Consider the following 13,436-nt stretch of genomic DNA (forward strand, 5'->3'; position numbering starts at 1 on the left):
TTTCTTAGTCCTGAGATGAAAGAATTAGATTATATCATGGGGAGCTCTGCATATGGGGAGGGAGCTCTGGCTGGATGGTGTCAGTGGGAGGCAGGTAATCAGGGATCTCTCCTTACCTGGAACCCCGAGAGCAGCTCCGTTGATTCAGGCTCCTTCTGTGGGCCTGACTTAATGGGAGATGCCATATCTTACCCTTTCGCTATGGCCCTTTGAGTCATTTGTTGGGCCCAGGGTCTTGTGCACAACAGACTGACTCTGTCCCTTTGCCTTCCTTCCCAACCCCAGGGCCCTCCTCCTGAAGGTGAGCCCCTGCAGCCCCCTCAGCCTGTGCAGTCCACACAGCCAGCCCAGCCTATGCAGTCCACGCAGCCTGCCCAGACAGCACCACCCTGCCCGCCCTCCCAACTCAGCCAGCCCGGCCAGCCACCAAGCGGCAAGATGCCTCAAGTGTCCCAGGAGGCAAAGGGGACTCAGACGGGATTAGAGCAGCCTCGCCTCCCAGCTGGACCTGCAAACAGGCCGCCTGAGCCTCATACCCAGGTTCAGAGGGCACAAGTGGAAACAGGCCCAACTTCCTTCCCCTCGCCTGTGTCTGTCTCCATGAAGCCTGACCTTCCAGTCCCTCTTCCCACTCAGACTGCCCCAAAACAGCCGTTGTTTGTCCCAACAACCTCTGGCCCCAGCACCCCACCAGGACTGGTTCTGCCACACACTGAATTCCAGCCAACCCCCAAACAAGATTCCTCTCCACACCTGACTTCACAGAGACCCGTGGATATGGTTCAGCTTCTGAAGGTAAGCATGAGCAGGGGCTGCCCTTCCTGGCCCCTAGATTTTATGCCATGTCAAATGTACTAAGATTCCCTAGTTAACAGACCCGCAAGCTACAGCCTCTGGCTGTGTCCAGCGTGGTTCAGCCCTCCGGCCATGAGCTTACTTCTGTTTGTTTCCCTGTGAGCAGAAGTACCCCATCGTGTGGCAGGGCCTGCTGGCCCTGAAGAATGACACAGCTGCTGTGCAGCTCCACTTCGTCTCTGGCAACAATGTCCTGGCCCATCGGTCCCTGCCCCTTTCTGAAGGAGGGCCCCCACTAAGGATCGCCCAGAGGATGCGGCTGGAGGCATCACAGCTGGAAGGGGTTGCCCGAAGGATGACGGTAAGACTCTCAGGCCCAGGTGAGCAACTGCCCCACCTACAGGGAGGGAAGACGCAGGTAGTCCCTGCCAGCCCATCTCCCTGATCTGTCATGGAAGCGTTAACTTCGTTGTTGTTGTTGGAACAGAGTCTCACTCTGTCTCCCAAGCTGGAGTGCAACAGCACAATCTCTGTTCACTGTAGCCCCTGCCTCCCGGGTTGAAGCCATTCTTGTGCCTCAGCCTCCTGAGTAGCTGGGATTATAGGCATGCACCACCATGGCGCCACCATGCTCAGCTAATTTTTGTATTTTTAGTAGAGATGGGGTTTCACCATGTTGGCCAGGCCAGTCTTGAACTCTTGACCTCAAGTGATCTGGCTGCCTCGGCCTCCCAAAGTGCTGGGATTACAGGCCTGAGCCACTGTGCCTGGCCGGTATTACTGAAGTGAGCAATGAAGGGTCCACTATGCTTCTACTTGGGGCGGGGGATGTAAAGTACCTCTAGACCCAGAAACAAGGCTTTACAGTTTTTAAAAATTATTTTTTAAATCAGCTTTCTCAGGTTGAAAAAGCTTTTTTTTTTTTTTTTCTTTCATTCAAATATCAGGGTAGACTTTAAAGTCACCTCAGAGGTGGGGGTTTTTGTGGACCTGATACCGTGGGTTGGATGTGGGCTACTGTTTGACTAAGAGGCCCCTGCTCACTGGTGGCTGGCCTCTGCCTCAGGTGGAGACAGATTACTGTCTGCTGCTGGCTCTGCCCTGTGGCCGCGACCAAGAGGATGTTGTGAGCCAGACCGAGTCCCTCAAGGCTGCCTTCATCACTTACCTGCAGGCTAAGCAGGCGGCAGGGATCATCAACGTTCCCAACCCTGGCTCCAATCAGGTCGGTTGTCCTGTATCCTTCCTTCACATATACACCCACAGGTGGGGCTGGTCAGGGTTGGTAGGTGGACTGACTCTTCTGGTACCCACTAGATCTGGCCACAGAGCTTCCCAGAGGTAGGTAAAGGGGCATTTTGGACAGAAGTCAATAGAGCACATAGGGCGGGGCGCCATCACCCATCCTGAAGAGAACCCAGGGAAGCACTGAGAACACAGGTTTTCCATGAGTTTAAAGATAGGGAAGAGGGCCCCAGGGGGTTCCTGTATATAGTTTTCTGACACCTGCTGGTTGGGGACTGACTTGGCCTGGCTCTTAGCATTGGGCCTCTTCAGGGCCCCCCTGTGGAAATGGAGTTGTGGGGGTCAAGAGAGGGTCCCACTTTGCTCTCTCTCCTGTCTCCAGCCTGCCTACGTGCTGCAGATCTTCCCGCCTTGTGAGTTCTCTGAGAGTCACCTGTCCCGCCTGGCCCCTGACCTCCTTGCCAGCATCTCCAACATCTCTCCCCACCTCATGATTGTCATTGCCTCCGTGTGAGCCACTGAGTGGTTATCACCTCAGTGAATCTTCCCAGGGCTCTGCAGTAAAAACAAAGGACAACCCAGCCAAGCAGAGGAAGAAGCTGCCGAAGGGGACAGACTCCACTGCCAGACGGCCAGCCTCTCGCTGTCCTGCCGCCCGGCTCAGTCGGACAGACTTCCTCTGGGAGTGGTGCTGCTACCTTGTATGTTTACATGATGCTTTAGCCCAAGGACACATCACCAACCGATGGACTCGCAGACACCCTGGGGCTGGGTTTCTCTCTCCTCTTTTTGGAGAAAAGGAACAGGGCAGTGGAATGAAAAAAGTTTTTTTTTTGTTTTTAAGAAACAAGAAAACAGAACTGCCTTTGCACTAAATTAGTGACTTGGACTTTTGCCCAGTGAAGACAGGCTGTGACACTCTGGATGTCTCGGTGTGTGTAGACACACATCGTGGACTCCTAACGCAGGAAAGACTTCAAACTTCTGCTGAGACCTTGGGGTCAAGGAACATTTCATTGGGTTTTTTGTCCGCCCCCATCTCCCTTGCTCATTCGGATGCGTCACCTTAATTCTCCTGCTGCCACCGTCTTTGATTCACCGGGATGTACAGTTTACAGTTGAAGAGCAAACAGAAAGGTTTTCTCTTGGTGGGATATGCAGAACTTGGGATGTGTGTATATATAAATATATAATATATATAAATATATATAATACTGACTTAAAAAATCAAATCCCCCGACATACATTTTTTTTAATCTGTGCCAAAAATGTGTTTTCAGAGGAAATCTTATTTTCATATTCAGACTTTGTATTGCCCACTCATTTGTATAAGTGCGCTTCGGTACAGCACGGGTCCTGCTCCCGCGATGTGGAAGTGTCACATGGCACCTGTACAAAAAGACTGGCTAACCCCTCTTCCTGTTACCTTGACCTCTTCCCCAACTTCCTAACACTTATTAATTTATGAAACTGTTTTTCTCAGCGCAGTTTTGTTTTGTGTGTCCATTGGATTACAAACTTTATTAAAAAATATAAAACACACCAAGTGTGAATGTGATTGTCACTTGGGTGGGAGGACGAACCATGGTCCTTGGCTTATGGGAACAGTCAGCCCTCATCCCGCTTTTGCTCCCCATGCCAAGTCTGTACATGGGAACTATCTCCCTTCTGCCTCCTAGTCACTCCTCCCCAAGGATAATTTTATCTTGTACAAAGGAGATTTTTGTCACGGACACTGAACCATTTCTCACAGGTCCTAACTGGTTCTTAGGTAATGTGGAAGGCACTTCCAATTTTGATACAGAATATAACCACACCCCATGCCGTCTCAGAAACATCTTAGCAAGCTTTGGTTTCTTGTCTCTTGCCCCCTCTTCCCTTCTCCCAGTGTGAAACAGGCTGGCTCCTGCAGAGGCAGTGGCCTGCTGGGGCCCCTTGGGACTCATATGATCCTGTATCTGCCTCTAGACAGGAGGATGGGAGTTGGGGACGGGCTTCCCCTGCAGCTGGATCCTCTACAAGCTGTGGAGTTGCGGCAGGGACATGGGGACTACAAAGTTGGTGGTCTCACTTGCAATACCAATGGGCTCCTACAAATGGGCCTGTCCTGGTGTTGAGAAGATGGTATCCCCCTCTGAACGGTGGACCACAGGTGCCGGGGCCAACTGTAGGAAGGGAGTCGAGATGGTACCTCCTGACTCCTTGCTGACAGGAGTGAGAAAGCTGCTCCACCAGCTCCCTACCTCCCCATCAAAGCCCCTGGCTGCTCCTTCCTGTCCCTCTGGGCCCCCAGCCTGGTGGCAGAGATGCCATCTTTTGAACCTTCCCAAAAGATGATGGCACTGGCTTGGCCTTAGTCCTCAGGCCAGGTAACCCTGAAGCAAGTGTAGCATCCATCTGCTCCTCTAGGCCCATCAGAGCCAGGGCAGTGGCCTGGGCCTGGCACTCTCCTTGGCCTACCTGGCCACTCTGGCTGGAAGGACTCCTGAGCCAAGCCTGGCAGCAGTGGCCTATAAGCCAGGCTTGCTCTGGGTTGCCTGTGCCCTGGTAAGCAGTTGGTGGCCACCCCTACTGGTCCCTTCCCCAACTTCCCAACCTCTCCCCAAACGGCAGAAGGGGAGCTGGGTCATAGCTGTGGGGCGAGGGGAGGCCAGGCTGTAAAGATGAGCAGGTGAGAAGCCTCCAAACAAGATGGGATGAGGGCATGGGACACGTGGTGCCGAGGTCTCTCCAGCCCAAGTACACTGCCCACTCCTCAACTTGGGGCAAAGCAGCCAGCCTGGCTCTGGTTCTAGTCGCATTCAGCAAGAGGGACGGGCTGACTTTCCCAGGAAGGCTGGTCCCTGGGTGGTACAGCCTTTCTGTGGCATCAGTTCTAGCTGCCAGCTCCCCACCCACCCCACAGGGACCTATAGGCAGCATTAGAAAATAATCCAATTTATTCTCTCTAGGGAAGAGGCCACCCTTCCCAGTTCCAGGGTGCCATCCATCCTTAAATAAACAGTCAGGAGAAGGGCCGCCAGCTCACTCGGCAGGCGGCGGACATTCAGGAGCTGTAGGGGAGGTCTCTGCCAGTGCGGGCTGGCCCTCGGCCCCATCCCGAGGGCGGAAGACCAGCTCCCCAGCCTGCAGCACCTGCCCAGCAGGCCATGTGCCACCTGGCCCATACTGCTGGTAGAAGTCCGCGTCTGTCTGGAACATGACCAGTGCCTGGGCTGTGTGGATTCGCACGTGCTGAGCCAGGCTGTTGGCATCCAGAAACTTGTCCCCACAGGAGTCACAGGCATAGAGGATGTGAGTGTTGGGGTCTGTGGAGGTGGGGCAGCAGTCAGAGTGGGAAGAACCCCGGGCTCTGCCCACATTCACACCCGGGTGGCCCCCCTCACCTTCCTCCTGCACTTGCTTCACAGCTTTGCTGATCTCGGCCTTCAGGACTTCCGTCTCATCGGCTGTCACTGCAGCTCCCACCGGCACCACTGCGGGCAGAGTCGCAGGGCCTAAGGTGAAGGCACGGGCACTGCCCCATCATCGCCACCCTGGCAGCAAGCTGCCTGTGACTTCCCTCTGCTGCCCACAGCCCGCACCTGTGAGCTGAGTGACGGCTGTCGCTGCCAGTGCCTCAGTGGCCAGCGTGACCATGTCATCCACAGTGACCACGCTGACTTCACTGCCCTCCTCGGGCTCCAGGATCTTGATGCCTGCCTTGCCCTGGTGCACCGTCTTCACGTGGGAGCGCAGGTTGTCTACCCGGTTGAAGCCACGCCCACACTTATCACACAGGTAAGGCTTCTCTCCTGGGGGAGCAAGGTTCTCTCTGGCGTTTGGGGAAGGGGCCACAGGAGTGGGGTGGGAGGCCCTCAATAACTCATTTGCTCAGCTAGCCTGTCTTTTACAGCAGGAGGTGCTCTGGAGCAGCCACCAGAGCTGCACAGGTACCTCTAGTTACACTGGCACCTCTGGAACCTCTAGGAAAATGGGGTCCTCGTTTGAACGGAACTGCCTTCAAGGCCACTTGCAGCAAGAGCTAGCACCCGAGGCTGGGGTCTGGGGGTCCCTTCCTTCCCCCTGCTCCCCACCTGGCAGCAGGGGCTGGGAAGGAACAGGCATGGCAGGGGCCACAGCTCACCAGTGTGGATGATGATGTGCTTGGACAGGTCCCCCACGTTCACGAAGGCCTTGCTGCACACGCTGCACTTGTGTGGACGGATGTTGTCGTGGTGGCGAATATGATTGGCCAACTGGCTGGACTGGACAAATCTGTGGGGCCACAGGGAGGGACTCGCATGGAACTGCCCCAACCTGGGCCTCCTGCCTCACCCTCTAGACTGAAAAGGACCCCTGGGACCAGAGCCTGGGGCGTGGGCAGCAGTCAGCCCAAGTCCCCAGTTTGTCTTCTGAGCCCCTCACTGTGGGGTGCCTGGGCAACGGGTGTGGGGGAGGGGGCAGGACCTCTTGCCGCAGCGCTCGCAGACGTAGGGCTTCTCCCCGGTGTGCTGGCGTACGTGGGCGATGAGGGAGCTGGCCTGGGTGAAGGCCTTACCGCACATCACACACTGGCACGGCTTCTCACCTGGGGACCGGGCAGAAGGTGTTGGTGCCTGCTCCTCCCCGTGACCTCCCAGCCCTGGGCATGGCTGCTCACCACCCACCTGTGTGAATGCGGACGTGCCGCTGCAGAGCGCCGGGGTCTGCAAACTGTCGCTGGCAGTGGATACACACGTAGGGCTTCTCCCCGCTGTGGATCCGAAGGTGCCGCTTCAGGTTCCCTGTGGCGAGACCGAGGGCGAACCTGGCGTGGGGCACCACCGGTGGCCGAGGAGCAGGGGTGTGAGGGCAGCCAGGGCAGCCCTGGCCCTACCTGAGGTGGTGAACTGCTTCCCACACTCTCGGCACTTGAGGGGCCCGTCAGCGATGTGGATCTTCAGGTGGGCCTTCAGGTTCCCTACCTGTGCCCAGGGAGGGGTCAGGGGGGCCACCCCACAGAGCTCGGCCCCGGGCCCCCTCACCTGCCCCTCCCACAAAGGAGCAATCGACTCTCAGGCTTGCCAGGGTCCGTGGAGAGCTCCATCTCTCCTGGGTTAGGAGAGGTCCCCGGTCCCAGCGGTGAGAGGTAAGCCTCCCCACCCCATTTTTTCAGAACCAAACCCCGCCCTGACTCGACCTGCCCTCCGCAGAGCAGCCGGGAGCTCCCCCGCGGGAGTGACTCTCGCTGGGCCTGTTTCCTGGGTGAACAGGCTGATGAGCTCCTGGAGGCGGGACTGTGCTCCCCACCACCAACCCACCACGTGGCATGCAAGCGGCTGCGACCACCGGGGCTCCCAGGCGCTGGTTCCGGGAGGGGTCCACACACCTGGTTGAACTTCTTGTCGCAGTGTGGGCACTTGTGCTCCTTGTCCGTGTCGTGGGTCTCCAGGTGGCGCATCTTGGAAGTGGGGTCGGAGAAGGAGCGGCCGCAGTAGTCGCACTGGTAGGGCTTCTCGCCGCTGTGCACCAGCTGGTGGCGCTTGAGGTTGCCCGAGGTGGTGAAGAGCTTGCCGCAGTCCTCGCAGCGGTAGCGCGCCTCGCCCGAGTGCCGCTTCTTGTGCAGGTTGAGCAGGCTGATGAGGCGGTAGCTCTTCCCGCACTCCTCGCAGCCGTAGGGCTTCAGAGGGCTGCAGGGCCAGAAGGCGACAGGAGGCAGGGCTCGCTGGGGCGTGAAAGGCCGGGCCTGGCAGGGGCCTGGTCAGGAGGCCGGCCTGGGGCAGTACCTGTGCGTCTTCTCATGGGCCTTGCAGGCCGCCGGGTCGGAAAAGGCCTTGCTGCACTCACGGCACGAGAAGGGCTTCTCCCCCGTGTGGATGCGGATGTGCCGCTTGAAGTTCCCCGTGTGCGTGAACTCCTTCCCACAGTCCTGCGGGTGCAGCAGGGAAACGGGGTGTGAGGGGCAGCTGGTGGGAGGCCGGAGGGGAGGGAGGCTGGCGGGGAGGGCTGGCCACACTCTCCCGCACCTCGCACTTGTGGATGACGGAGCCGTAGGCCTTGGACTCCGTGCGATCACCGTAGGTGCCTGAGCGCAGGCCCCGGGCCTCGGCGCCGAGCTCCTGCCCCGAGTCTGTGCCCGCTGACTCCTCGTTCTCGTTCTCCTCGGGGGCCTCTCCGTTCTCCAGCTGGGGACCCTCCTCCTTGACCTCAGCTGGCCCTGCGCCCTCCTCTTCTTGCTCCTCTTGCTCCTCTTCCCCTTTCCGGGCGGGCTCCACCTCCATTTCTGCGGAGAGAAGGGCAAGCACGGAGGCGCCTCAGAGGGCGCGGGGGCCTCGCAGCCAGGCCTGGGTCTGGACCCCACACGCAGCCCTCTCTGCCTGAGCGCCTGTCAGGGGCACCGGCAACATATGGAAGGGATAGTAAATGGCCCCAGCACTGGCCAAGGAAAGCCCCCGGGGGGCCTGTGAACTGGGTATTTGCTGCCTGGCGGATGCAGGTAGGCGGCTCAGCCACCTGGGGTGGTGCTGTCGGCCAGCAGGCACTGGAGGGTTGCTGTGGGTGGGAAGGCACCCCTGTACGGTGCTCAAAGCTGGGAAGGAACAGAAGCTCCAGGCCTTTGAAGGACGTGCCTGTGCTCACAGACACACGGCTAGCATGGTCAGCCAAGGAACGACCTCGAGACTCAAGAACATGCGAAGACCAAGGTGTCCCAAAGCTGAAGTGCATGGTGACTCCAAGTGGGACTGGCTGGAGGCAGGAGGAGAGAGGGAGGCCCCAGTGGGCAGTGGAGGCAGGGCCCTGGGAGGATGCACCAGGGAGGGCCTGGTCCTGGCTGGGCGGGGCTACCTTGCTCCGAGCTCTCGCACAAAGCAGCCTCAGCTTCTGCGGCAGCCATGCCACTAGTGGGGTCTGGCTTGAGCTCCACAGGCGGCGGCTCCCGGGGCGCATCGGCTTTCTCTGTCTGCTCTGCACCTGGGTGGGGGAAGCACCGGAGACTGGATTGCTACCCTCTCCCCAGGAGTCGGACACCTCTCCTGGACCAGCGAGCTGGTGGTGGCTGTGTATGGCCCAGGAGGGGAGGCCCCAGCACACCCCTAGCTGAGGCTGTTGTGTCTGCTTTGGCTGAAACAGACCCCCTGGGACATACAATAGGTCATTCTGGGTAACACAAGCTCAAGAGGTGCAGGTGCCCGTGCCACCTGCCCCAAGGCAGCCCTCACTACCCTGACAGGGCAGCCAGCTAGGTCCTCAGCATCTGACTCACCGCTGGCTGCGCTCTGGGCCTGACCGCCACGCTCCTCCTTGAGGTCCCTGCTGGGGCCTGTGGGTGCGCTGCGTCCCGCCTGCTCCAGCCTGCTCAGCGTGCTGGTGGCCGCCTTCTCCTCTTTAGCTCTCTTGTCCCCTCCTGGAGATGGTACAGGGCAGACCTGCCGTTTCCCATCAAGTGCCCGCCATTTGGAGGTGTGAGGTGGCCCAGAACTTGCTAGGTCTTCCTCGTCCTCCCTAGGGTACCTCTAAGTAGTGGTTTACTGATTTGTTCATTCACCAAATTATTCACAGGGCACCCACTCCATGCCAGCTGATGGCTGGGCAGTGGGAATACAACAGTGATGGTTCCTGCTTGTGTGGGACATGCAGACCTCATGTGTGCACTAACGGAGCTGATCAGAGGTCAGCACTAGGAAAGGGAGGAACGCGGCCTCTGGAAGTCTACAGCAAGGCACCTGGCCCATAGTGGGCATCTGAGGTCTTTATCTTAGCAGCTAAGGGGAGTGGAAGGAGGGGCTCAGGAGAATAGACCCACAGGAGGGTTTAGGAGCAAACCCTGCCCATGTGCAAAGGCACTGAACCAGGCACGGCTCCCGGGTGCTCTGTAGGGGAAAGGCAGGCAGAGAGGCCACCCTCAGACCTGAGGCAAACCCTCGCCAGCACCCACAACCGAGTCAGGGCCAGATGAGGAAACTGAGACCCAGAAAGTCAGAGGCAGAGCCCACGTCAAAAGCCAAGGTCTCTGGCCATCTGCTTGGGAGCACCTGCCAATAACCTACCTTCTGTGGCCAAGGCCTCCGCATTTCCCCCAGGGCTGGTAGCTGGCTCGGCAAGTGACTTGAGGGCATGGCAGGCCGTGATGATGTCCTGCATTTGGAGGAAGGTGGCCACGGCCAGCACATCATCCACGTTCTCAGGGCTCAGGCTCAGCTTGGCCGTGTACATAAACTCCAGCACCTGCCCCAGGCCTGCCGAGGACAGGACAGCTGTCAGAGACCCACCTCAAGATCCGGCACCGGCAGCCTGCCCCACCACTCCACCCAGCAGCAGGACGCAGGGATTTAGGAACAGCTGAGTGGCAAGCCTGCATCGCCCCATCTCCTGTGTGGGGAGGAGGCAGGTAACCTGGAGGATCTCAGCACTGCCAACAGCCTTGAAAAGAAGTGCTCACTGAGGGTCTCAATGCCTGCTCTGCACAGAGAACAGGTGTGAACGCCTGCCCTGCACAGAGGACAGGAGGTGTGAATGCCCGCACTGCACAGGGAACAGAAGGTGCGACTGTCCACCCTGCATGGAGGAGGATGGGCGGTGAATGCCACCCACGCGTGGAGAAAAGGAGGTGTGAATATGCACCCTGCACAGAGGACAGGGTATAAACGCCCACACTGCACAGAGGACAGAGTGTGAATGCCTGCCCTGGACGAGGACAGAGGTGTGAATGCCCACCCCGCATTGAGGAGAGATGGTGTGAACACCTGCCCTCCACACCCTCTACTTGGCCGCTACACTTTGCCAGCAGAGGACACTCCAACCTGACTTTCATCAGGGCTCTGCTACCAACTCTGTATCTGACTGACCTCCAGGCCAGTCACTGACCTCTTTGGATCTCAGTTTCCACATCTATAAAATGGGAGAATAATACCTTCTCATGGCATGTCATGCCAGTCTGGGTTGGAAGTCCGAATCCAGGACCAGTTCCTTCCACAACCCCAAGGTCTTCCTGACACTGCTCCCAGCCCCTAGGCCTTCCCCATCACCTCTCCCCAAACTTCTAGTTAGCACTGGGGTAGATGCTTCAGGACTGACTCTCCCATGGAAAGGGGCCAGAGAGCATAGAGTCTGCCTGCTCTCCGCCCTTCCCAATGAGGCTTTTCCTGTGTTCACTGCAGCCTAGAGCTCATCATGAGCCTTTCCTGCCAGTTCTCCCCTTACCACTCCACTCCCAATCAAGACACGTCCCCGGAAGGTGGGAGGAACTTAGTACTGACATGCTCATGGCCTGAAGCCTGTGCGGGAGGCCTGTTGCATCCCACAGCCTGCAGGTGCTGCCCCTGGAGGGTCTAGCATGGCACAGGGCCAGCCATAGCTTCTGGCCCTCAGCAAGCTCAGCCCCAGCCCTGACGGGGTACCTGCCGCGTTACTGATGTCCAGGTGCACCACGTCCTTCTGGTCCACAAAGAGCATCTTGAAGTACTCGCTGCAGGCCGCCAGCACTGCTTTATGAGCCTTAAAGTGAACACCGTCCACCACAAAGGTGCAGTCACAGAGAAGCCCCAGCTGCCGCTGCTGGTTCAGCTGTTCCAAGACGTGCTGGCTGTGCTGGGGAAAGTCCATGGCTGCAGAAAGCCAAAGAGCGTTGGGGTTAGTATGGAGAAAGGACCTCAGACACACTCAGTCATTCCCAAACTCCCAGGCAAGCACCAGGGAGAAGACAGAATTAAAACAAGTGAGGGCATTTCTGCCACAAAAGGGCAATTCACTCCAGATACCCCCTGCAAACCCAACTCAACCAACTGGTGGTTCCTGGATTCCTGGGTTTACTGGCCAGGAAAAGTGGCCCAAACCAAAAAGCATTGGGGCACCAACACGAGGCAGCCGCCTCCGTATCCAGCCTGGTAATGACATGAAACAGTCAAAAAAGGGAACAAACACAGAAAACTGAAATGTGTCATCATTTCAAAAATGAAGACGTGGTCACTTTAACATTTGTTACTAAAAGAATGCATGACAATCTCAGAATAAAGGACAGATGTTTCCATTGTTTTAAGAAAACTTTCCTATCTTGTTATTTTTCTCATTCTCTCATGGACAGGTGAAGACAAGACGGTGTTTCATCAGCCGGCGTTGCAGAGCTTGGCCCTCTCAGGCTCTGCGCATACCCCATCCCCCGCCAAAGCCTAGCTCTCCCTCTCTTTCCGACTCATGGAAACTACCTAGAGTTGCAGTCTTCTGACTCTAGAAACCTGTGTCCTGGTGGCCATCCCAGGAGAAACAACTTTGATCCTGACACCAAGAGCTGCTGACCTGGCCACAACTTCTCTGTCAAGGGCCTCACTTAATGCCTGGAAATCCCACAAGTGAAAATGCTCAGGAAAATTCCATGGCCCGGTGCCGAGCAGTCTTGAACTGCACAAGCCGTGACTAAGTAACTATCTAAAACAGCTCTCCCTCCCGCCTCACCACCACCCAGAGTCGGCGTCAACATCAGCAATTGTCTAGGGAAAATAAGCAGGCCCTCTTCTCTAGAAAGAACCCATTTCAGAATGTTTGAACAGAAAAATCAACACCCACTGTCTGGGGCCACATTAGACATATTCAACTGGGCACGGCTGTCACGCCCTGGCCCAGGATCTAAGGGGCAGTGAGTTCTCTGCCTACTCCTCCTCTTCTCTGAGGCCTGAGTCGGCACGGGGCTGGACCCCTGCTTCTGGGCAGCTGAGAGGGACACTTTGAGGCTCTCTGCCCCAGCTTGGGTGCTCCCCAGACATCAGCATCTTGGGGGTGAATCACCGCGGCAGCTCTGAAGCTGCCGTGGCCATGCATGGCTGTCGGGCTGTGATGAGTCGCAGAGGAAGCCACACCCCTCACACCAGCATAGGTCGGCCTTGAAGGGCGCCAAGGCCCCCTACCATGTGATGTCTGGAAACTTTTCACAAGTGGGGGTATCTGCTGAGGGGGGGAAGTGATGCAACAAATAACGGGGAGCATGGCAGTGGCAACAGGCATGAGCCACAGCGCACCAGCCTCCGAGCCACAAGTTCAGCACTGCGGCTGCTGCCGGAGACCCAAAAACGGCCGTTCCCTCCCCCTACACATCTCCGCCCCGGCTTCGGCTCTCTCAGTGACATTCCTAAATGGCTGCGGCTGGAGCCCTAAATGTAAGCACTGGAGAGCCAGGGCCAGCCCCGAAATCAGGAGGTAAGGCCCTGGGGCAGCTGGTCCCGCACCAAAGCCAAGTGGCTGGCAGCAGCACACGGCCACCTGGAGCATAGTATAGAGGCCTTTCTTTCCTGTCCTCAGTCCCTGGAAGCAGCAGGTTCCCATCTGTGACCTGAAGGAACACAAGGGAGAATCGTGGCTGCGCTGCTCCTATGCACTGGACGTGGGGAGGCACCAATGTCCAGCTTGTGGATCAAGACCTCAAGGGCACAAAGGGCAATGTGAGT

The 13,436-nt window shown here is 57.7% G+C and overlaps 2 protein-coding genes across 15 annotated transcripts in view; one reads left to right on the plus strand and one right to left on the minus strand.

Annotated features, from left to right (window-relative positions):
- The window catches only part of SPEN (spen family transcriptional repressor), a 99,888-nt gene extending 96,306 nt beyond the window's left edge, over positions 1–3,582 (plus strand). For 3 of the 4 annotated variants that reach the window (XM_031664679.1, XM_031664677.1, XM_031664680.1), the window contains 4 exons: positions 286–795; positions 962–1,156; positions 1,862–2,020; positions 2,423–2,890. In XM_031664679.1, the coding sequence (XP_031520539.1) occupies positions 286–795; positions 962–1,156; positions 1,862–2,020; positions 2,423–2,554 (996 nt within the window). In that variant the 3' untranslated portion in view covers positions 2,555–2,890. Of the gene's footprint in view, positions 1–285; positions 796–961; positions 1,157–1,861; positions 2,021–2,422 lie in introns of all 4 variants that reach the window. The other variant, XM_031664676.1, reaches the window with a different exon arrangement.
- A 1,379-nt stretch (positions 3,583–4,961) lies between these two features.
- ZBTB17 (zinc finger and BTB domain containing 17) overlaps positions 4,962–13,436 on the minus strand; it is a 34,484-nt gene continuing 26,009 nt past the window's right edge. For 4 of the 11 annotated variants that reach the window (XM_003891174.4, XM_021936356.2, XM_009199996.3 and 1 more), the window contains 14 exons: positions 11,400–11,606; positions 10,050–10,238; positions 9,266–9,406; positions 8,848–8,973; positions 8,028–8,284; positions 7,788–7,930; positions 7,391–7,691; positions 6,899–6,986; positions 6,690–6,806; positions 6,490–6,610; positions 6,167–6,297; positions 5,625–5,834; positions 5,427–5,537; positions 4,962–5,348 (listed from right to left, as the gene is read on the minus strand). In XM_003891174.4, the coding sequence (XP_003891223.2) occupies positions 5,065–5,348; positions 5,427–5,537; positions 5,625–5,834; positions 6,167–6,297; positions 6,490–6,610; positions 6,690–6,806; positions 6,899–6,986; positions 7,391–7,691; positions 7,788–7,930; positions 8,028–8,284; positions 8,848–8,973; positions 9,266–9,406; positions 10,050–10,238; positions 11,400–11,604 (2,424 nt within the window). In that variant the 5' untranslated portion in view covers positions 11,605–11,606 and the 3' untranslated portion in view covers positions 4,962–5,064. The remainder of the gene's footprint in view (positions 5,349–5,426; positions 5,538–5,624; positions 5,835–6,166; positions 6,298–6,489; positions 6,611–6,689; positions 6,807–6,898; positions 6,987–7,390; positions 7,692–7,787; positions 7,931–8,027; positions 8,285–8,847; positions 8,974–9,265; positions 9,407–10,049; positions 10,239–11,399; positions 11,607–13,436) is intronic. The other 7 variants (XM_003891173.3, XM_021936365.2, XM_021936372.2 and 4 more) reach the window with 5 other exon arrangements.

This window comes from Papio anubis, chromosome 1, assembly GCF_008728515.1.
Source record: "Papio anubis isolate 15944 chromosome 1, Panubis1.0, whole genome shotgun sequence".
NCBI lineage: Eukaryota > Metazoa > Chordata > Mammalia > Primates > Cercopithecidae > Papio > Papio anubis.